The sequence below is a fragment of the Buteo buteo genome, chromosome Z (genome assembly GCF_964188355.1).
Source record: "Buteo buteo chromosome Z, bButBut1.hap1.1, whole genome shotgun sequence".
Taxonomy (NCBI): Eukaryota; Metazoa; Chordata; class Aves; order Accipitriformes; family Accipitridae; genus Buteo; species Buteo buteo.
Window position 1 is genome coordinate 49638411 of NC_134204.1, and position 22459 is coordinate 49660869.

Below are 22459 nucleotides of genomic sequence, written 5' to 3' on the forward strand. Positions count from 1 at the left end.
AAGAGATCTTGCATTTTCCTTGTTCATTTAATGTCCTAGCCTGGATTGATTAAGATACCCTGTAGTTGCTTAAGTGTGGTCACTTGCATTTTTTTTGGTAGGTGGTATTGAAATAAATCAATTTCTGATGGTCACGCCTTGTGATTTTTTTCAGCAGTCAGAAACAAAAAATGATGCTAGTGAAACTGAGCCTGAAGAAGGGTCAGAAAAGAAGAAAAAAAAGAAGAAAAAGAAGAAAAAACCAAAGTCACCCACTGATGTAGAGAAACCTCAAAATGGACCTACTAAAGTACAGGAACCACCAAGGATTGAGGTATAGTGAAGAGAGTTTTGTTATTTTTCTTCTAAGTGTTATGAGTGTATTGGAAGACCAGATGTTAACACAGCTTTGTACAAATTTAAGTTCAAATCCCATTTGTAGAGAATATTGGTTCAGGTCCGTTTCAGTTGAGATGTTTGTCAGAAGTTACTGGTAGGGAACAGTTGTGCCTTTTGACTTGCCACGTATTCACTGAGCACAGAGGAGTGCAGAAGAGACTTAGGAGCAAAATTGGAATGATGCATTTGAGAGTCTGGATATTAACACATAACAATAAAAGTCAAATTTCCTAAATTAAAAATATTCTGTAACAACTGTTGCAGAAAGCAAAGTGCACAAGGGACAGGGAATATACTGGGTACCATAGTGTGCCACAGTTTTAAAGAATGTGGTACTGGTATTAAAATTCTGCCCATCTTACATCTGGAAGCAACTTCTATGTAACACAGTTGTCACTGCCTACATTCCTGATTGTTAATTCCAGGTTTTTTTCAAATACATATAGCTGTAATATGCATATTAGTATTTTGATACTTTTGTGTATCAGTATCATGAAGGCTTTACTCTCCCACATTAGAGAATTGTTGTATGGTCCATGGTTTAACAGTGCTTCATTGAAAGCCCAGTATTGTATAGCACTACATACATGTGTTGATTTATATGTTTGATCTCGTGTACGTAATTTTCAGTCTCTGAAATGACAGCCTTCCTGGCTGGCTTCTGTTCTGTACATTTTAACATGGAACATGGAGCGGAACTGTGGCTACCCATTCTTTTCATTGTATGGTTCATTGTCCTGGAGCAGCACAAGAAATGACTGTTTACAGACCTCTTTGCTAGAGAATTATGGGTAGAATTAAAGATCTGCAGGTTCTTTACCTCATGAGAACATCCCCGTTTTTACTATATGCTGCCATAGAATGTCTGACCTGTGAATGACTTACCATCTAAACAGAAAGAGAATGACAGGAGTCGTGGAAAATAGTAGGAAGGCAATGGTACTACTGAAGACAAAAATGGGAATAAAATGGCATAGAATCACAGAACAGGACATAGGCATTGCAGTGAAATCTGTGATGTGGATGCAGGATCTGTTGTGGCAGTGGGGGACAGCATTCAGACCCTCCTGATTTACTGGGAAATGCTTGTGGGCTCATCAGTTTGAAAAATGGGTGAGATGCTCTTGAAATAGAAAAGCATAAAAGGATCATACACACACAACTTCTGGGCACCCAGGAGATTTAAGAAGTTTCTACTATGTGCAGCTCACTGGAGCAATATATTGGATTGCTTACTAGTTTTATAAAAGTCACTCATATATAGACATTGTTAATGAGCATAAATGGATGCAGTTGGGGAAAAGCAATCCTGTTTTTCCATACATAGTGATAGGCCCCGAGTTAGGTATTTTACCTGAGGGGAAAAAAATCGAAGCTGCTATCGATAACCAGGTCAGTGCTAGTAGTACTGGTCAAACATGCAAACAGTGCTGGGAATTATTAGGAAAATAGAAAACAAAATGGATTGTGACAATACATAAATCCAGGATGTGTCTGATCTGAATATAGCATGGATTTTGTTTTCTTGTGTTTCCCCCACTCCTTAAAAAAAATATACATACTTGAACTAAAAAAGGTAGACAAAAGGCTTCAAAAATAATCAAAGGTATGAAGCAATTTCTGTGGGAGGCAAGACTGAATAAACTAGGTCTTCTCAGTCTGTAAAATAGATAGTGAAGTGGGAATCAGAAGTGACAAGGAAATAAAAAAGAAATTATTTGATCTTTCTCCTAATTTTGTTTGATGTCTGGTTCTTACAGGTGATGAGCTAAGAGCAAATATAAGGAGGTTTAACTCCACGCTGACTGGTAGATTTTAATTACTTGTGTGTCGTGGTTTAACCCCAGCCAGCAGCTAAGCACCACGCAGCTGCTCACTCACTTCCCCCCCATCCAGTGGGATGGGGGAGAAAATCAGGAAAAGAAGTAAAACTCCTGGGTTGAGATAAGAACAGTTTAATAGAACAGAAAAGAAGAAACTAATAATGATAATGATAACACTAATAAAATGACAGCAGTAGTAATAAAAGGATTGAAATGTACAAATGATGCGCAGGGCAATTGCTCACCACCCGCCGACTGACACCCAGCCAGTCCCCGAGCAGCGATTCCCTGCCCCCCCCTTCCCCGTTCCTAAACTAGATGGGATGTCACATGGTATGGAATACACTGTTGGCCAGTTTGGGTCAGGTGCCCTGGCTGGGCATGAGAAGCTGAAAAATCCTTGACTATAGTCTAAACACTACTGAGCAACAACTGAAAACATCAGTGTTATCAACATTCTTCACATACTGAACTCAAAACATAGCACTGTACCAGCTACTAGGAAGACAGTTAACTCTATCCCAGCTGAAACCAGGACATTGTGTTGCTACAGGATGTTGCAAATGCCAGAAATTTATATGAATTCAAGAAGTGATTGGACAGACTGAAATAAAAATTTATTCTAGTGAGGGCTATTTAAATGGAAGGTACTGCCTGTGGTTCAAGGTGTCCCTAAGCTGGAAGAGTATGTTTATGAAACATTTTTCCCTTTCTTGCAGTTGTCTTTTGTCATACTTCCAAGCTTCTTTAAAAATAGTTCATTGAATGAGGTGCGTCTGTCCTTATGCTAGAGCTTCCTAGCTTGGGCTGTTCAAATGAAGTCTTTTGGGCTGCAGAAGAAGTGTTGGTGTGTTCAGTAGTATTGTATCACTGCTAAAAAGGCCTCTTGGAAAGTGGGAGGAGAAGCAACTGAATGAAAACCACGCTAGTGGATCAGGATCATTATGATTGAGATAGCGGATATAAGGTGACCAGTGTAGAGCAAGCTTCAACCTGTCTGCACTTAGTTAATCTGGAGTCCAGATAATGTATCTTCTGCTAATAAAATTTACTTTTGTGTCTAAACCTACATAATCACTTGAGTGATTTATCTGTTTATTTCCATACTGTAGTCAAGAGTTACTACCCTTTTGCCTGCCCTTTTTGTTATTCACCACTTGCATGTTTAAGGCAGAATTGCACAGCTGGAGACTGTACTGGAAGAAGAGGGAAGTTGTTTGCAAGGCTGTTAAATGATCTGAAATACACTCCTTTAGGAGCCATTTACCTCTAATTATTTGTATCAGCTGACAGCAATAACAAGCTGGTGTTGGAAGCATTTCTCTTGTAAGCTCTTTCAGCCCTGAATTAGCTGCTGCATAGATGACTTAACCATTGTAGTGCTGGTTAGAATTGGTGGCACTGCACATGGGTTCTGAATTTTTGTACAGTGAAAGAAATTATGATGAATGTTTGATAAGCAGGGAGAAAATCGTTTGAATGTAGGAAAATCAGTTTTGAGAATATGGACTTGATAGTTCTTATGAAATGATCTTCTCATTTTTTTGTTTAGGATGCTGAGGAGTTTCCTGATCTGGCAGCTGCTTCTGACAGGAGAAACAGGCTAGGATCTCAGAAATCATCATTTACTCCTTCTGTCAGAAGGGAATCTGAAGTAAGTAATCTTGCAAGATTATGTGAATGTTAAGAAAATAAGCAGGAAAAGACTGCAAGTTTTAAATGAGACTAAAGGTGGAATTCTTTTGACTAGATGTAGGTGCTTATGATGTGGGGTTCTGCCCATGGCAATCCCCGTAGGTACTCTGTGGACAGTGAAGAGCTACTCACTGTATTCAGTAGATTCATATCATTTCAAGGGAGATACCTTTTTGGTCTCTGAACTGCTGCCTAAACTCTGGGCTGTTAATTCTGACAGAGAGACCTCTGTTGTGGGTGCTTGAAGTTAGTTGAGAGGAATTGTATTTATGTAGTTTATTTTCGTACAGGTAGTGTTCGAGTTTAATTTTGCATTTCATAAAAATAATACTAAGACTGTCAATTTCTGCCTTTCCTGTTTGTTCATATAATCAAATTTCAAGGGCATCTGAACAGCGTAACACTTTGTTCTCAAACCATGCAAGTGTAAGAATTTGAGTCCAACATCAATTATAAATCCAAGCCATTTTTGTTTTACATGAGTGAAATAAATCCCAAGGATTAATTTGGAAATTCATTCAATGTGGGAATGAATCCCATATACATATCACAAGCATTGGAAATACGATTACTTTTGCAAAGCAAATAACATAAATACTAAAGGTGAAATTCCAGGTTTCTGTTTCTTCAAAACTAGTTTTGCTGCTAGAAATTTTTGTCCTTGGTTTTGTTTCACTGTGAATATTAGTGGTTTAAAAAAAAACCAAAACCAAACCACAGAAAACCAAAACCCCTGTTTGCTTTGTTTGAGACAGTAAATTGCATTGATGGGGAGGAATGAGCAGCAAAAGGAAGTGTAATTGCTCAAACCAGATTTGTTATAAAGAAAGTGCTATACAGGCTTGCACCTCAAATGAGAGAAACCTTTTAGCTTTGTAGGCTTAAGTGGGATATAACCTCTCAAAGCTTATGTAAGTTGTAGAGACATGATCATTAAGCCACTCATACTCCTCTGTAACAGATATTTGAAGATGAAGCTGCCTTGCTGTTTTTTTTCTTCCAAAAAAAAAAGAAGGAAATCATAAGTCTGACTAAGAAGTATGGCAGCCAATAAATGATCATACTTTTAGGGCACAATAAGGTCTTCCCAGAGCCTTCTCCAGGCTGAACAACCTCAGCTCTCCGCCTTTTACCATAGGAGAGGTGTTCCAGCCCTCTGACCATTTTTGTGGGCCTCCTCTGGACCTGCTTTAACAGGTCCATGTCTTTCTTGTACTGGGGACACCAGAACTGCACACAGGATTCCAGGTGGGGGGACACCAGAGCGGAGGGGAGGGGCAGAATCACCTCCCTCGACCTGCTGGCCACAATGTGTGGGGGACCTCAGCTGGACTGAGGCCCCTGGATGGGACGGCTTTGACCTTGAGAAGATTCCAGTCTACCTGTGAGAGAACAAACAGGAACAAGAAGAACTGCAAGATAAACAAGTTTTCAGGCAGTGTCGACTGCAAGACAAGGCGTACGTGTTCTTTTGGCAGAGGAGCTGAGTTGTGATGGACTGTGCAAATGTTAACCAATGATAAGACAGCATAACAACTTTGAACCGATAAGAAAGAGACACATCTGGGGAAGCTAAGGGGAAAGAGAGTATAAAGGAACAGAGAAAGAGAGCAATTAAAGGCTTTTGCACTAGTTTGCTTTTACAAAATTTTGTTGTTTTGTCATTTTGTCTGTCTCGACCGCGACAACACTTACTTTGATGCAGCCCAGGATGGAATTGGCTTTCTGGCCTGTGAGCTCACATTGCTGGCTCACATCCAGCTTTTCATCCACCAGTACCCCCAAGTCCTTCTCCCCAGGGCTGCTCTCAATCCCTTCATCCCCCAGCCTGTATTGATACCGGGGGTTGCCCCAACCCAGGTGCAGGACCTTGCACTTGGCCTTGTCAAACTTCATGAATTTCACACAGGCCCACTCCTCAGGCCTCTCAAGGTCACTCGGGATGGCATCCCTTCCCTGAAGCATGTCAGTTGTACTACTCAGTTTAGTGGTATTCACAAACTTGCTGAGGGTGCGCTCAATCCCACTGTCTATGCTCCATTTGAATTTAATATCATTTTCACTTTACACTTTTGCATGTGTCTTAATATTTCCTCTTCCTCCCTGTCACTTTTTGTCTCTAAATTTCAAAGATCCATCTCCCTGAAGAGCCTTGGGATAATAGGTCTCCCACACTGGATGGAACTCCCAAGGTGGTGGATGGACTGGCAGGGAAGCAAGTTTCATCTTCTGTGTTAGAAAGAAAGAAAATGCAGGTAAATTAATTCACGTTTGAAAAGAAGTTTGCAACTCAAAGTGACAAAGGAAATTAGCATACTTAAATATAAGATGTAAGTCCAAGCTCATCTGCAATTGTATTCTTACTTTGTCATTCATACTTTGAGATAAGTGACAAGATTCTCTTAATCAGAAGCACTCAGTGGTAGTAATTGGTAACCCCCAGTTTGGGGTACAGTGTTTAGGGAAAAATACTAGCTTTTCATTAATGTCTGCGAGTTTCAGATATCAGGAATTTTTCTTTCATCTGTCTTACTTGATCATGGCATAAATGTAGTCCAAACTGATTGTCTTAAGGAGTTGGGAACCTCTTGAAAGTGGTTCTGCCAGGTTAAGAAAAGGAGGCAAGGAGATCCACTTAGCTTGGGGCAAGGAGGAGAAATATGGAGCAACAGTGAGGTCAGTAAGTAGTTCCATGTTGGTCTGGCATACCTGTGATGCAAGATGAGATCCTAGGCTCAGAAGGAGATCACATTCCTTAACCCTATTATAACAGGAGCTATAATGAATTGATCCTCCAGGATAAGACTTCTAAAAGTACAAAATCTGTGAGTCATTTCCTTAATATGTTCTGCCCTAGTAGTTTGCCCTTTTGTAGTCTTGCTAGACTATTCATTTGTAATCTTTTTATATTCTCAGTCATTAAATGTGCAAAGTGTGGGACACCACTTTTGCCTTTTCATAGCAGACAGAAAGATTACTGCTTATGAGGAGGTGGTGCTTAAAGATGATGACCTCTCTTTTTAATAAGGCATTGAACATGATATATGTGTATAGCAATTACAATACCCTGGAATATTCAGAGAGTAGTTTTTCTGTACTTTTAACAAACCTTTCAATTCTGGTAAGCATTTTTTTCTTTTTCAAAGATAGGTGGCAGCCTGACCAAAGTGGGTGCTTGACCTAAAGCACCTCCTTTATTAAAGACTTTATACTTCTATGCTTTATTCCAGTAGCTATTCAGAAGTTATTTGAACTGTTTCTGATTTTTTATTTTTCACATTAAAGTTGATGTGTATTTAAAGATCAAAATACTTTCATTGAATCAAGTTAAAAATCAGAAGTCGCGTGGATGAAGATGTTAAGAGTGTATTACATACCATACAAAATAACGGTCTTTACATTCTGAAATGGAGAGCATTACTAATTGCTACTGAACTTGTTCAGGAAACATCCAGGAGCAGCGGTAAGAAGAGTCAAATTCCCGTGCAATTGGATTTGGGTGGCATGCTGGCAGTCTTGGAGCAGAAGCAGCAAACGGAGAAGTCAAAACAGTCTTCTAAACCTGTGGTGCTTTCAGGTATTGGTTACAATGAAACTTCCTTTCTTTCAGCTTGAGTTGTTTTTAAGTATTCAAATGTTAAATGTGGCTTGATTTCTGATCTGTAATGATCTCTGAATATGCAGGCAAGAGCACAGTTCACAAGATCCAAGAGAAAATAAAGGTTCTTTTAAAAAACATTTTAAAAGCATGGCGATCTAAATTGTTTGGAGGAAGACTTGGGAAAAGAAAAATCCTCAGCACAATAATTTGTAAAAAAATACCTTATATAAATATGAAAGGTAATTGAAATTTAGCTTTGACGAAAATACTAATGTTTGTGGAGGTTTTTGCTTTGTCTTAAATATGTGTGTTACTGTTGTGATCTGAACCTGCAGGAAGGGGCTACACAGTAACAAAGGCTTTCTTAAGCTCCTGTGATGCTAGAAATCTTAGAGCTGTAACTTGAGTCAAAAAGCTCCTTTGCAAACAACAGGGGTTATACAAGAGTCAATCAGCCCAAGCCAAAGGATGAGTTCTGTCATGCCTGATAATTGTGAAATAATTGCTGTTAACAAAATGCTAGGTTTTGGTGATGGAGAGAATGTTTCAGACCTTGTGGATGCATAACCAGGAAGCAGAAACAAATAGCTCACTGTCTTTCTCATTGTAGGTCAAAATTTAGTTTTGGCTACGTTAATGCAGTATATGTTGCAAAAGGAAGCCTGATGTTTGCTAGAATTCAATAATGATAAAATTTCTCTCCTTGTTTCAGTAAAGACTTTTTAAAAAAAATATTTCAGAAAGACAGCTAATCATGAGAGAATTCATCTCACAATGTTTAATGAGATAGCTGATCTTTTAAATAAAAAGGTCAAAATACCAAGCATTGTTGAGGTTTTCCTTCACTAACTGAGAGAACTTGTAAGATGCTTTTTTAGATTCTCATTCTGCCATTGATCTCTTTTTTTTCATTTGAGTCAGTCAAACTCAATGCTGCAGAGGTGCTAATAAGCAGTTTTGTTTCTGTAAAATTACACAGTGCATGGATTGGTGAGTAGATGGTGGAGCACAAAGGTATGGGTCACAATACCTGTTTTCTAATATTAAATTGCCTGTGTCTGAATCTGCTGCAGAAGAAAAATTGATATGTCATGTTCATATCTTGGAAGTATAAGGCAGATGTTACCTCAGCTTTATAATTTTTTTAACATTCAGTGCACCCATTAAATTGGTGTGTACCAAAATGTAACTTTAGTTTGCGAAGTCTCATTGTGCTGATCTCTGTAACCAGAAGAGAAGCACACTGAAAAAGAAGGGCAAGGAGTGTGACTGCAAACAAAGTTATTTTATTCCACTTACTACTTCATTTGGTAAATAATGTGTGGATGAACAGCATAGTAAAGCAGTAATTATTTTAATTTCAATTACATTTTGGAAATGCATCAATTGTGCAAAATGACACAAACTGTTAAAGCCATCACGTTCAGGAACATGAGAACTCTGTGAATTTGAAATTAAGAGATGAGGTACACAGTGAAGGAAATACCATGTGTCTGCAGGATGTATACTTATGTATTGCTTCAAATCCAGCTTCAATTCTTGTAGCCATCTGTGCTAACATACTGCACAATGTTCTTGGCAGTGTTCTGAATTTGCCTTTGTTACATGGAGCCAAAAAAAGAAAAGTTGCAGTGTAGCATTTTTATGGAGTAAACTGTTTATGCTAATAATACTGTATGTGGTGTTGGAGGATCAGCATATAAATAGTTTGGAATCACTAAATGAAGATGGCTTAAGACGAAGTGCCGGAAACTTCAGGTGTTTTTTAGGGGAGGGAGGTTGCCTGAGGTACAAAGGTGTCAAGCTCGTTCCACTGTGTCGTGGTTTAACCCCAGCCAGCAACTAAGCACCACGCAGCCGCTCACTCACTCCCCCCCCATCCAGTGGGATGGGGGAGAAAATCAGGAAAAGAAGTGAAACTCCTGGGTTGAGATAAGAACAGTTTAATAGAACAGAAAAGAAGAAACTAATAATGATAATGATAACACTAATAAAATGACAGCAGTAGTAATAAAAGGATTGAAATGTACAAATGATGCGCAGGGCAATTGCTCACCACCCGCCGACCGACACCCAGCCAGTCCCCGAGCGGCCAAAATCACTGCCCCCCCCTTCCCCGTTCCTAAACTAGATGGGACGTCACATGGTATGGAATACACCGTTGGCCAGTTTGGGTCAGGTGCCCTGGCTGGGCATGAGAAGCTGAAAAATCCCCGACCATAGTCTAAACACTACTGAGCAACAACTGAAAACATCAGTGTTATCAACATTCTTCACATACTGAACTCAAAACATAGCACTGTACCAGCTACTAGGAAGACGGTTAACTCCATCCCGGCTGAAACCAGGACACACTGATACTTATGTCATCCTCTTCATTGACTTGCTAATGTAACCTGGTTTATATTGCAGGTAACTGAAGTTTGACAAAGTGCTCTCACAGGATACAGCAATTCCTACTGATAGCAAGTTGAAAAGGGAGAGTAGTTTTTAGGGTGTGAGGTCATGGTTTGGAAGGTCCAGGTTCAGTGACCTGGCAATTAACAAGTCATTTAAAGCTTATGTGCTCTAAACCCTCTGAAAAATGCAAGTAAACATCTCCTGAAAGCTGTGCTGGTTAAGCAGAAGAAACTTACCTGTAGCTTTGCATTACTCATTACCCATCTGCAAATGAACTTCATCCAACATCATTAAGGTGTAACAAATGGTAGGGGTAAATGCTCCAGACTATTTACAGCAATTAAATCTAAAATCTGTAATACTGCAACTCAGTATTTATCTTAACGCAGCACAGAATCTGTGGAGGAGGAAATGCCATTGCCATGAAACATGGGGATTCCTGAAGGTTTACCAAGCTGGCATGGCATGGTGTTGAAGGTAGCTTGGAGTGGAGTATTTTGCCAAATTCTGCTTTTGAGAGTTCAGGGACAGAGCTTGTGATTCTAGTTGTATAATAAAAGTAGAGGACATGTCAGTCTTTTGGGAGGAGTACCTTTATTAAGTAACATTGTTTAATGACACAGGATTGCTTATAAATATTCTTCATAGCAACACAACACAAATTTAGTATGTGTATACTAGCTCTAATCCAGTCATTAAACTTGCATTGGATTCTAGTTTAGGTATTTGTTATAGTTGTATGATGCAGACTTTTTTTTTATCTCAGTTGGTGGTGCCATACCATTGCTTTCTAAAGAACCTGCTACAGCCACAAAAAGTCACCGGTTAAACCAAGGAAAGATGCCTCATAACCCTTTGGATTCCAGCGCTCCTTTGGTAAAGAAAGGGAAACAGAGAGAAGTCCCTAAAGCAAAGAGACCAACACCTCTTAAAAAGGTGCTCATATTTTTACCTTAAATAGTACAATACAGGCTAATGTAACTTCAGTATTACTCTGTGAGTGTATTAAACCTTCTGGTATGGAGATTTGCATCTCAGCGTCCACTTGTCTAAATTCAATTTTAGCTTTCCTTGGTTTAAAAAAGGGGAGGGGGTGTGGGGGAGAAGAGGGGAGTCTCGCTAAATAGCATATACAAATTTCCCCAAACTATATTTTCTCACTTAAATCACTTGATAGCTGAAGAAGTGCCACTACAAAAGTGTCCACACATCATTGGTACAGGGGGACATCCAAAGAAATCTTACTTGGTTTGGACAAGATATGCTTATTTGCAGGACTGGGGAGAATGGATCCAACAAAGGTAGTATTTGATGTTTCTGTGCTCTTCCAAGCCAGAACTTCAGCTGATTCTGCAGCAACTAGTGTTAGATTCACCTGGCCATTTCTCTTGTATCTTCCCTCTTTGCCCATTCACATTGCCTCCTATCATGTCTTCTATATAGAGGATTTTCAGATACTGCTTCATCGCTGGTCACTTTCTGGTCTAGAATTCTTGTGGAGCTAGTGAAGGTAGTTTAGTGGTTATTCTGTTCTGCTTAATTGAATTTGAGAACTGTACAATGTAAACAACATAGAACATATAACAAACTCTGGGGGATGATACTAATTACTGTGTCTTCTGGCTGTTCTATCTTCACGCCACCTATTTTCCAAAATAGGTTTGAGAAGACAAAGATTGCTTTGTCTGTGTAATACCTGTGTTCTGAGTATGGTAGGGAACTTATTTTTTTTTGTTTGTTCATCTTTGACAAATGCAAATGGAGAAATTTACTTTTGCAATTAGTTTCTGTGGTATAGTTAATTACAAATTTGGGGTAGATTAGCTAAGCTAGTGGTCATATATACAATAACTGTTTCTTAGCACCTATGAAAGCAGAGAGGGAAGATGAGTTTTAGGAAACTGATTGTTGCTTTCATCTACAGTAGCGTGTTTGGATCCAGCTTACATCCTACTTTACTTCCTTCTGTGTACTACATGCTTTAGCTATCCATGGTAATTTCTTCTTTTTCTTCAACCAGCAAATTCAGAGACAGCAATCTATTAGACTGACTCAAGATTTTTAACAGGGGAATAAGGGGGAAGAGTAACTGTGCATATACATGTGTATATATATATGTACTTAAGTTAAGTCCTACAAATTGACAGTCTGAAAAAGAAAGGTTAAAGAGGGAGACTTTTTCACCTGCTTCTCTGCATTGAAGCAATTTGTCACTTTAACTTTAGTTCTGCCCTTGTAGTTGATCCCTAGTATTATTTTCTCCACCCAGACACTGATAATCAAGGAAAAAGTCCTTTTTTATGTAGATTTAGGGAATATCTTTCCTTCCTTTTATGTGCAAATAAAAAAAACCCAAATGTTGTAAACTTTGAATGATAGTGCCAAACTTTTATGAATGGTCTGTATGTAAACACTTGTTAAGAGAAACTGCTTTGTTATCTATATGACATTGAATTGATTTGGGTTTTATATATCTATTTTCTAGATTATTCTGAAAGAAAGAGAACAACGAAAACAGCAACACCTGTTAGAACAGACAGCAGTACCAAAAGATGAAGATAATATTTGTCAGTCCACAGAAAATATTACTGAAGATGAAATGCTTCTACATGATAGTCAAGCAGGTATCTTTCAAGAGAAAGCTATACCATATGTAGATGGAGATTTGAGAGTGAGCACACTTAGTACTTTCAAAAATGTGTACCAGATACTGCCAAAGGAAAACTGTAACTTCAGAATTTTCTAAGATTCAGCTTCGGCTTACCTAGAGTTTAAAGTGTGCCAAAGCTTGTAGTCAATGCAGTTGAGTAATTGGGATTCTGATTACTGTTCCACGCTTTTATGCCTGTTGGATTTATTATATGTTGTTATGAGAGTCCCTACATCTCTCTGTGAATCTATTTAAAAAGAGGTACAATAATAAAAAAGAGGAGATAAAGAAATGTATGACGTGTTCCCCTACTACCACAGACTGTTGTAATATTGAAGTAATGTCAAGTATCTCTTGCAGAGACAAGTTAGTCTCTTCACAGTGCTTTTTGGTCTGTCTTTTCATTTAAATATCTTTATTTACATGATAGCTGTTCCTGCAGCACAAGTTGCTGAAGGGTTTCTGGAGAACACAGGGATCAAGGACTCAACAGAAAGTTCTACGTCTTCAAAGCAGCTAACCTTTAGTCTTCCAAAAATCCATAGTAGGAATTTTAGAGAGTAAGTATTGATTGTATTGATATCTGGTTTTCCACAGTACCACCAATACAGCATTTTTCAAACAAGATACGTTAATTGCACTGTGCAACAATAATTTGAGTTTAGACTGAAGGTTCTAAATTTTTTTTTTTCAGTTTTTCTGTAAGCTGACACATAAAGAAAGACATGATACCCAGAGAAATAGTCTGTACACTTTTGTAATTCTCACTTCAAAATGCATGTTCCTTGAAGGAAAAAAGATGATCAGAAATTCATTAGAGGCTAAGGAAGGAAAAGGAGCTGCTGTTAAAGTATAAGTACCTTATTTTAAATGAATGGAGTTCCACCTTAAGATTTAAGACAAAGAGTAGTACACCTTACTTAGTTTTAGTGTGTACTTTGGTTTTCTGCTGCCAGACCAAAGGGAAAAGATGTAAAGAATGTGACTAGCCAGATGACATTTTCCTGTTGTGGCTAGGGAGAGAAATAAAGGGAAGATTTATGGGTTATTATGTGCAAACACTTTTAGTTTTGTTTAAACAGATGTGTATAGATGTTTCATTATAAAAGAAGTAATAGTCATTACTCTATGTGAAGAGGTCAGAGATCCAGTCATGACAGTTTATAACAGTTACTTTAGGTAAGCAGTGTGTTAACTTTTATTTTTTCTCCTGTAAAGGCACCACCGGCCTTTTTGCAGTTCATGTTATAGTAATGGTTAATACTGATACAGCCATTCTTTAGCTTCCTGATGCCATGTGTTAGCTCTAATTTAACTTTTCATTGCATTAAAAATTACTTAATTTGTGTCTATGCAACACTGTTTTACTGAAAGTAAACAGTATGGGTTGAGTATGTACCAGGCAACTCAGTCCTACCTATTACAGGATGTAGAGCATTCAGCAAAGCTTCAAATATTTTGTGTCTTTAGATTAGGTTTTCAGTGTTTTCGTAGACTTGTCTTTGAGACTTGGTGAAATCAACTGGAAATAGTAAATAAAAACTCTTGTAACCTCAATAAAATTTGGAGGTAATTGTATCCCTAAGATCCAGGATAGATCTTGCGATCTTTTCTCATAATCTTATGTGAATTTGCCACTTGGCATCTTTCTGTTGACTGTGCAGTTGAGATATCTTTAGTTTTTCTTCTTGAGACTCTTCTTTACTGAACGATTCTTTGTATAAAAGATGGGGGAAAAAATAATTCGGAACACTGATCTTTCCCAGGGAAAACTAGAAGGATGAAGTACATCTGGTTTTATCCTTTCCTTATGAACACCACAAGGCTGTAGTTTGATAAGTGAAATAGGATGATGGACAAAAAAATAGGAACCTGGGGAGGAGGAATTTGATCCAGATTTCCATCTTTGTTATAAGTAGCCTTGTATTTGTAGAAATAACTTAGAATTTTATACTCTGGTTGCTGTACTTTGATTTATATAGGTCAAAATAAATGCCCTCAGAAAAATGCTTCAACAGAAAAACATGTACATACATATTTATTGGTATAAAATGTATATATAGGCTTATTGTACATGTGCATGTATTCTGAGTATAGTTTGATAGGGGAGTCAGATACCAGAAGTTAACAAAACTTTCTGTAAGTTCTCAGCCACTGAGAAAAATCTTAAGTAAATTTTTCTTCTCATGTGTATAACAAGTGTGTTTGGAGTGGAAACAGAAAAAAGACAAAGACATAGTGTAGAATGTAAACTGTTTCTATTTTACATATTACATATTTATGTGTTACATATTTGTGATTTTAGGGGGTTTAATATTTAATTGATTCTTTCTTCCAGTTATTGCAGCCAGGTACTTAGTAAAGAAGTTGACAGTTGTGTGACAGATCTCTTAAAAGAACTGGTTCGTTTCCAAGATCGCTTGTATCAGAAAGACCCAGTAAAGGCCAAGATAAAACGCAGGCTTGTTATGGGTCTTAGAGAAGTTTTGAAACATCTGAAGCTGAAAAAACTGAAGTGTGTCATCATCTCTCCTAACTGTGAAAAGATTCAGTCAAAGGGTAATTAAGTTTTAAAAAAAACATGTTGGTTTAATAAAAGAAATGTAAAAAAGCAGACTCCGTATGCTGGCAGCAGTATTATTATTGGAGGAACTTATTTGAGTAGCCTTTGAAATGCAGTCATAGAAAGATGCCTTCTTTCTTCAGATTGTTTAGTGCTGTACAGCTGAAGTGTGAGCTGAGTCAAGACTATCTGGGGTGGGGGAAGTTACCTGAAATGAGCATCTGTTTAGTTATCAATTTGCAGTGCAGCTGCACAAAAGATTGCACTGGCACAGCTGAGGAGAGACAAAGGTTACTAGTGCCAGCTGTGCCACCACAAGAAGTCCTGCTGTGTCAGACTCTTAGGCCACAGATTGACAATAAGTTGTCAGTGATAGTTTGTTTAAAATTTGTTGTCATTATTGTCATTACTTTCTATTAACTTTTAAATAATTTCTTAGCAGCTGAGTCTTTTTTTTAATACTAGATTAGACTATACTACACATAAAATATGGAATAGTAGCAGTCTAAGGATACTGCTAATTAAGAATTGAGAAAAAAAAGTCAAATTCTCCTTTAAAAATGGAGATCTAATGCTATTACTGAGATCCATGTATTTTTTCCTAATAAACTCTTGTAATTTCAAAACGCACTCATAATCGTAGGGTATTTTTTGCTGTCTTTTAACAGTACTGTCCTTTAGTTAGAATCAGCTTGAATAGTATAATTCTTTGCTAATTCTGTTGTCTGCTCCAGGTGGTTTGGATGAGACTCTACACAACATTATTGACTGCGCCTGTGAACAGAATATCCCATTTGTTTTTGCCCTAAATCGCAAGGCCCTGGGCCGCTGTGTGAACAAAGCAGTGCCTGTGAGCGTGGTGGGAATTTTTAGCTATGATGGGGCTCAGGTAAGCTGAAATACATAGGTTCATCTTTTTGTCCAGCTTTACTTTTTAGCTGTAAGGGGGGGGAAAAACTTTTAAGATTTTGTTTGTTTGTTTTGCTTTTGCACACTTAATACTCTTTATCTCAGGTCAGTGACTTATACAAAAAATTGTGGCTTTAGAAGTACAGCCACTCAGCACTGTTCAAAACAGTAGTTTGGGCATCTCTTCCTGACAGCCCCTCCATCTCAATCGCTTTCCAGATTTTTTATTCCAAGAGAATTTGGTGTTTTTATAAATGCTTATAAATGGTTTAGTTTTCATGTCTTTATACATACTTAGCTGCTCAACTTTTATATATGAACATATATGTTCTGAATAAGGAATATTCATTACAGATTTTCGTGGAGATGTTGAAACTTAATATATCTTTTAAGGTCTCCTAATATTTTATATTTGCACAGGACCATTTTCATAGGATGGTACAACTGACAACAGAGGCCAGGAAGGCCTACAAAGATATGATAGCAGCTTTAGAGGAAGAAGCTGAAGGAGGACTAAGAGAAACCCAACCCAGCATCTTGACCACTGATTATGAAAAAAATGGCTTATCAGAAACTGTTAAAACATCTTCCAAGGACTCTGATGAGGATGTACCAAATTATAGTGAGTATTTGCTGGCTTCGTTTTGGTTCAGTTTTCATTCAAAAAGTGCTCTTCAATTCTACGATTTTCACTGAAACAAATGACACCTGACACTTCAGTGGTTAGTAAGGAGGGAAATTCTGCTTTTCTGTGATTTCCCCCTGTCCCTGTAATTTTAAAAACCTGAGGTCAGCTCTTGCTAAGGAAGTCTTAGAGAAAATTCCTCTCTGAAATCCACTGATGGCAGGTGGTACTCATTGCTTTGTCCAAGGAGGTTTAACAGAACTCGTTATTATTTCTATTTGTTAAAAAATCCTCCAAGTTTTTTTCTAGAAGTGCATACTCTATAGCCATGGTGGACTTAAGTTTTGTATTAAAGCCTGTTTAAGATGCATCTTCCTGTCCAAAAGTGTTCATGTTTTGTAAAGGCCTTCCACTTGTAGAAACATGTTCCTCCAGCTCTGCTTGTACAGTCACCAGAAACAACAGTTATCACTGATACTAGGCAACTTAAAACTACTTTGAAAGTTTTGAAAACTTCTGAGTTTTTTTAAAGTAGGATCCACCTTCAGAGTTAGCCTTGCTTGAGTAGGGGGCTGGACACAAGGACCTCAGTGGATCCCATCACTCCTAAAGTATTCTTTCATGCGTCAGCCGATGTCACGTGGAGTACATGCCAATATGCCTATGTGCTTACTTAGCACTTACTTGGAGGAGGAGGTAGAGAATCAGTGTGACTTTTCATTTTAAAGTTTTTCATCAAGTACTATACAGTAACCGGTTTGTTGTTTTGTTTGTTTGTTTTTTCTTTTTATTCTAACATTCCCTAGTTAAAATCTGGAAGAGAAAACTTGAAGAAGAGTATAACCCGTATGCACTGGAACTGGAAAAGAGTGCAGCTGCTGACATGGTGATAGTGAATTCAGAAGAGCATCAGTAAATCCAGATCCAATTCTATTGGGGCCTTTAATATTTTTTTTTAGACCCCCTAGGAAGAGGGTAGCAAAATAAAATAATTTTGAGAAGTATATGAAGTCAGCCAGGTAAACTGTTCTGAATCCATTTAATCAAAATACACACTGCAGCACATGAAGCACTGGCTAATGCTTTTACATTTTATGTATTTGGCTGATTACTATAGCAGATGACAACAGCAAATTGTCTTAGCCCTGAACCACTTGAACGAGCCTGGCATACTTCAGTGGTTGGCATACTTCAGTGGTTTTATGGACTAGCATTGATTTGTTAGTGATTAGAATTTGCTAACACTAACTTAGTTAGTGTTAGAACTTGCTAGAACGATAATTTCATTTGGGAAGAGATTCTGTGAGCCAGAACGTTGGGGCTTGCAGGGATTTGCTTTTTATTTTTAACTTGTTTAAAGAACTTTAACTGGTTTTTGATAGTGGGCTTGGTTTTGGTTTTTTCTTCTAAATAAACCTGCTCAGGTGGGCAGGCTGGCATCAGAGTAATTTTCTTCCAGTCAACAAGAAATTAATTTTCGGCAGGCAGCTTGATTGAAACTAATTAAGGAAGGCCATGATGACAAAGTTCCCAGTTAGCTCTTCTGTGTGATATTTTGTTCTTCTAGGATCATACAGCAGGTATAAAGGAGAGAGCATGGACTACAAAGGTCTGAAATTTCTGAAGTGAAAATGCTCTGTTTAGAAATATTATAAAGTTGATTTGAGTGTGTAATGATGATGTTTCTGCTGCTACTGAGACTAGTTTATCATAGGTCCTGCTTTGATGTTTCTGATGCTACTGAGCCTAGTTTATCATAGGTCTTGCTTCGAAGTTAGAAGATATTGAAGGACAGCAAACATGCCAGCCTGCTATCCTATCTGTACCTTCTCCATGCGAACAGACTCCTCATTCCTTCAGTTTGGGTTTGTGTTGGTATGTATGTGTAAGAATTTTTGATTAATCTCATTTTGTATCTAAGGTAGGGAAAATTTGTATCTTACAGGAAATAAAATTTTTATCTTACAGGAAATAAAAATTGTATCTTATAGGAAATAAAATTTTAAAAACAAAATGTGCTTATAATGGTGGTGGAGCACCGTAGTGGTAATGTCCTGTATAAATGCCATTATTTACAAGTTGCAGACATAAGAGGGCAAGCGTAAAGACAGTAATTGGAGGATGCACATGTAACTTCTGTCAACTGTTCTGGAAGATGATACAGATGCCATGTGCTGCTGCTAGCATCACTGAAGCATGTCTGTAAGTGCTTCACCACATTGAACATTTGTAGTGCAATACTTTGGAAAGTAGCTGCCTTGAGAAGTGATAAATAATTAAATAATTTTGAAATTCAAACAATTTTGTAGAATGTAAATTGTATAAAATCTGTTACAATATATTGATTCTATAAAGTGTGGTTGTGACTTAAGTAAACTCTTCTGGTGGGCATTTAATGATGATTGAAATATCAGTTTTGAGGAAGAAAATTGGTGAGGGAAGCCAACCTTAGGCTGAAATGAACAGTTGGTCACTACTTATGATGATGATGTTTTTGTATTAGTTTCTTCTAATCTTAAGTGGAAATTGAGGGTGAAGGATCCCAGTGATGACAGATGGTTTTGGCCAGCAGATAACATTATCCAGAGGTAAGCTGTGATTTATTTGTACTTGAGCCACTTTGATACATATCCAAAACTCTGCAACTCCTAAACCTAGTCACTGCATGGAATGGGGACCAGTTGGTGAAGATCACATTAACAGCTTTTTTTATTATTATTTTATTACTATATTTTCTATTTTGTTTTACTGTAGAAGAGCATGGAAAAATTACTTCAGAAACGTTATAGGTTGTTCAAAATCTTGGCGAGTTACCTCCTGTTCTTAGAATGTAGCAGAAGAATTCACTGTAAGGTGTCACAGCTGTGTTCACTAATTCTGTTACACAGATGTTTTTTCACAAAGCTGAGCTAAACAAGAGATCTGGCAATCTTTTTTTACTGCTTGCAGTACTTTGCTGTAGAGGCAAGGCAAAGCCTACTCATCTTTCTTAAAATCTGACCTGAATCTTATAAAGCCTTACCTTCCCACTCAGCACTAGAGAACTATACTTAAGTCTGCTCCAAACCTATTGAACAAATAGAGGAGGGACAATTCAAGAAAAGTCTTTTGATAGTTGTCCCTTAGCCATAAGAGAAACACAATGGGGAAAAAATTCCCTCTGAACATTGGTGTCAGAAGTCTGCATCAGCATTAAATTTATGATTACCAATGTGAAAAGTAGGGAAAATGGGTTTGTGTGTAAGAATTTTCACCCTGCATGTGTGACCACAAGGTGGTCTGGTATTGGAAAAAAAAAAAGGGGCTGGTCACTCAGGAAGGTCTTTGAAGAAAGCATTCTCCTTACTCTATGTGGGAAATTATTTAATTTAAATCTTACCCGTTAAGGGATAATTTAGGGACAAGTATGAAGCTTTCTGGTATTGCTGGAAGCAGCTGTCCCCATGGACTCAAGATACAGTGATTCTTAGGTGGAATCTTACATGCTTCCAGCTTGTTGAAAACCATTGAGAAGATAAGACAGAAAACTTGAATTATGCCTCAGCCTTTTCTTTATTAGATGCAGGTCAAAACTCTGAACAGCAATGCAGTAAAACAATTTCACTGTGGATTAAGCAAGTCCTTACATTTTCAATCTGCAGTTGTTCACTAGGAATAGTGTTAGAATTCATTCAACGTAGAATTTTTTAAAGTTACCACAGTTATCTCAAATATAGAAGAATAATTTGCAAAAACTGAAGAGTCTGCTTTAACTTGGGTATTTTGTAATCTGTCTGTATTTTGAGCATTAGTCAGAAGTTCTTTATATGGTACAGAAAATTCATTACCAAAGGAAATACATTTGAACAAATGAACTTGCTGACACCAGAAAGGAATGCTTTTCAAAACTCTGGGAACAGAGTATAAGCGTAAACACAATAAAAGAAAATAAATGGGTGAGTTGAAGTGCCTTTAAATAAACATGATTCACATATTATTATTCTCTAAATCATATGCCAAGATCCTCAAGCCCAAAATTAACTGCTTTGCTTAATGAACTCAAAACAGAAGCCATACATCATATTACATTGTTTGAGCAGCACAAGTCTTACTGAGACCACTTTTGTTCTTCATTATGGTGAAATAACTGGCATCAGAAAACCAGAGATAGTTCCAGCATGGGATGGGTGGCCTCTCTTGTAGCATGTAACTTAGTTATTCTTTGGTGCAGTAAGGATATCCTCTTCCACCTCAAGCTTCAGGTGATGCTCCTGAATATCAGTGTTAATGCCAGCACTGGTACTCACAAATACCTCTTTGAATGCTGTGATAATAAGAGGACTGGGTACTCTAACTTGCATACATTTCTCCTCCTAGCCTGTTTGTTCCTTTGTCCATTAGAGGCTATTTTTCTTCTTGCAGCTTTCCTGAAGAAGAAAAAATTCAGAATGATGTGTTAATATTGCTTTAAAAATTAAAATAGGGTTTAAAGCTTGCCTATACTAACTGTTCCACATGCAACAAACATGTATTGTATCCCAAAGTTACCAAAAGTAATCTTTGTTCTAACTGTTGGAGAAAAACATTAAAAGCTAAGTATGGACTCCTTCTTTTAAAGGAAGGCCAACTCTGATGGACAGTACCATTTATGAAGTCCAATAGTCTCTGCAATCCAAGTAGTCTACAGACATGGTGAAACTAATCTACTATATTCAGTATACACAGACTTAACTGTTTTGGGCAGGATGAGAACTACTGACTGATTAGCACTTGGCTAGTGGACTGAAGGAGCAAGCTGACATAACTAATGTATGTCATGGATCGAGCAGATTTTACTGCTGAGTGTCAGGAATGATGATGAGTACAGGAACACCGATCACTTTGTTATATAAATACATTCAGTTGCAGAAGCATCACAGGCTATTTATAAAATTGGGACTGTAGTGCATCATGTAGAAAGCACTGTAGGAGGTATCTTTTCCATAAATTCTTACCCACGTTTTCCTCCAGTTTTGCATCATCTTGTCATGTTCACTGATGGCACTTCTCCAGATATTAAATTCTTTGGCCCATCCATCTTGACCAGCACCATCTGAGAATTGTACATGGGATGATTACATAACTACATAATGATGAAGTAAGTTGATATCTGTTCAGTTGCAATACTTCCTGTGGAGGATTGAGCTAGAAGGAACAAGAGCCACCACCTTGTCCTTCATTTTGCTCTACCTTCTCTCACGTTATTTGGAAGCAATACTACTCAGATGCTCATGTCTCTTCCCCTCTGTAGCAAACTTAGCCTAATAGCCTCCAGAGTAAACAGATTCTGTGATTCGAGGTCTAGAAAATATGACCTACAAGTTAGATGGGTTTGAACTCTTAAGAAGCACAGGAATGCTCCACTTAGATCATACCAAGCCTGTGGCGAAGAATGATACGATACAGCTGACTATGTCCAGTTTGCAATTTCCCCATTTTTTGGTAATGGTATGTAGTTACTTATTCTTTCCATTGAGAGCTTAAGAAGGGCTATTTTACGGCATCTTGATAAAATTCTAATTCTGTCTGCCAGTTTTACTTGCAGAATGTAACACTGGTGTTGATATACATCAATGTATTTTCTATTTATCTGTCAGGACACTAGCAACAGTATATATAATGCTTTTGGAGCATAGTGAAGGCCCCTCTCTGTTTTACATTTACGATAGTTTCATTGATATGCTCTTCATTCTGCTTCCAAGACACACTTCAAAGTTATTGGAGTGATGGCAAGACAACTTGTGTAACTCCTGCTGCTTTTTTCTGTCACTGAAAAAAGAAGGGTTGAGCTGTTCTT

The 22459-nt window shown here is 37.7% G+C and overlaps 2 protein-coding genes across 22 annotated transcripts in view; one reads left to right on the forward strand and one right to left on the reverse strand.

The window, feature by feature from the left end:
- Positions 1-22459, forward strand: part of SECISBP2 (SECIS binding protein 2) — a 42216-nt gene that overhangs the window by 11383 nt on the left and 8374 nt on the right. For 11 of the 15 annotated variants that reach the window (XM_075019934.1, XM_075019928.1, XM_075019921.1 and 8 more), the window contains 13 exons: positions 155-313; positions 3754-3855; positions 6029-6151; positions 7341-7473; positions 7581-7736; positions 10664-10833; positions 12383-12521; positions 12978-13107; positions 14886-15106; positions 15845-15999; positions 16440-16641; positions 17451-19232; positions 21634-21760. In XM_075019934.1, coding sequence (XP_074876035.1) covers positions 155-313; positions 3754-3855; positions 6029-6151; positions 7341-7473; positions 7581-7736; positions 10664-10833; positions 12383-12521; positions 12978-13107; positions 14886-15106; positions 15845-15999; positions 16440-16641; positions 17451-17560 — 1800 coding nt within the window. In that variant the 3' untranslated portion in view covers positions 17561-19232; positions 21634-21760. The remainder of the gene's footprint in view (positions 1-154; positions 314-3753; positions 3856-6028; positions 6152-7340; positions 7474-7580; positions 7737-10663; positions 10834-12382; positions 12522-12977; positions 13108-14885; positions 15107-15844; positions 16000-16439; positions 16642-17450; positions 19233-21633; positions 21761-22459) is intronic. The other 4 variants (XM_075019929.1, XM_075019925.1, XM_075019932.1 and 1 more) reach the window with 4 other exon arrangements.
- SEMA4D (semaphorin 4D) overlaps positions 20076-22459 on the reverse strand; it is a 99306-nt gene continuing 96922 nt past the window's right edge. For 6 of the 7 annotated variants that reach the window (XM_075019939.1, XM_075019938.1, XM_075019937.1 and 3 more), the window contains 2 exons: positions 21622-21715; positions 20076-21050 (listed from right to left, as the gene is read on the reverse strand). In XM_075019939.1, coding sequence (XP_074876040.1) covers positions 20927-21050; positions 21622-21715 — 218 coding nt within the window. In that variant the 3' untranslated portion in view covers positions 20076-20926. Of the gene's footprint in view, positions 21051-21617; positions 21716-22459 lie in introns of all 7 variants that reach the window. The other variant, XM_075019941.1, reaches the window with a different exon arrangement.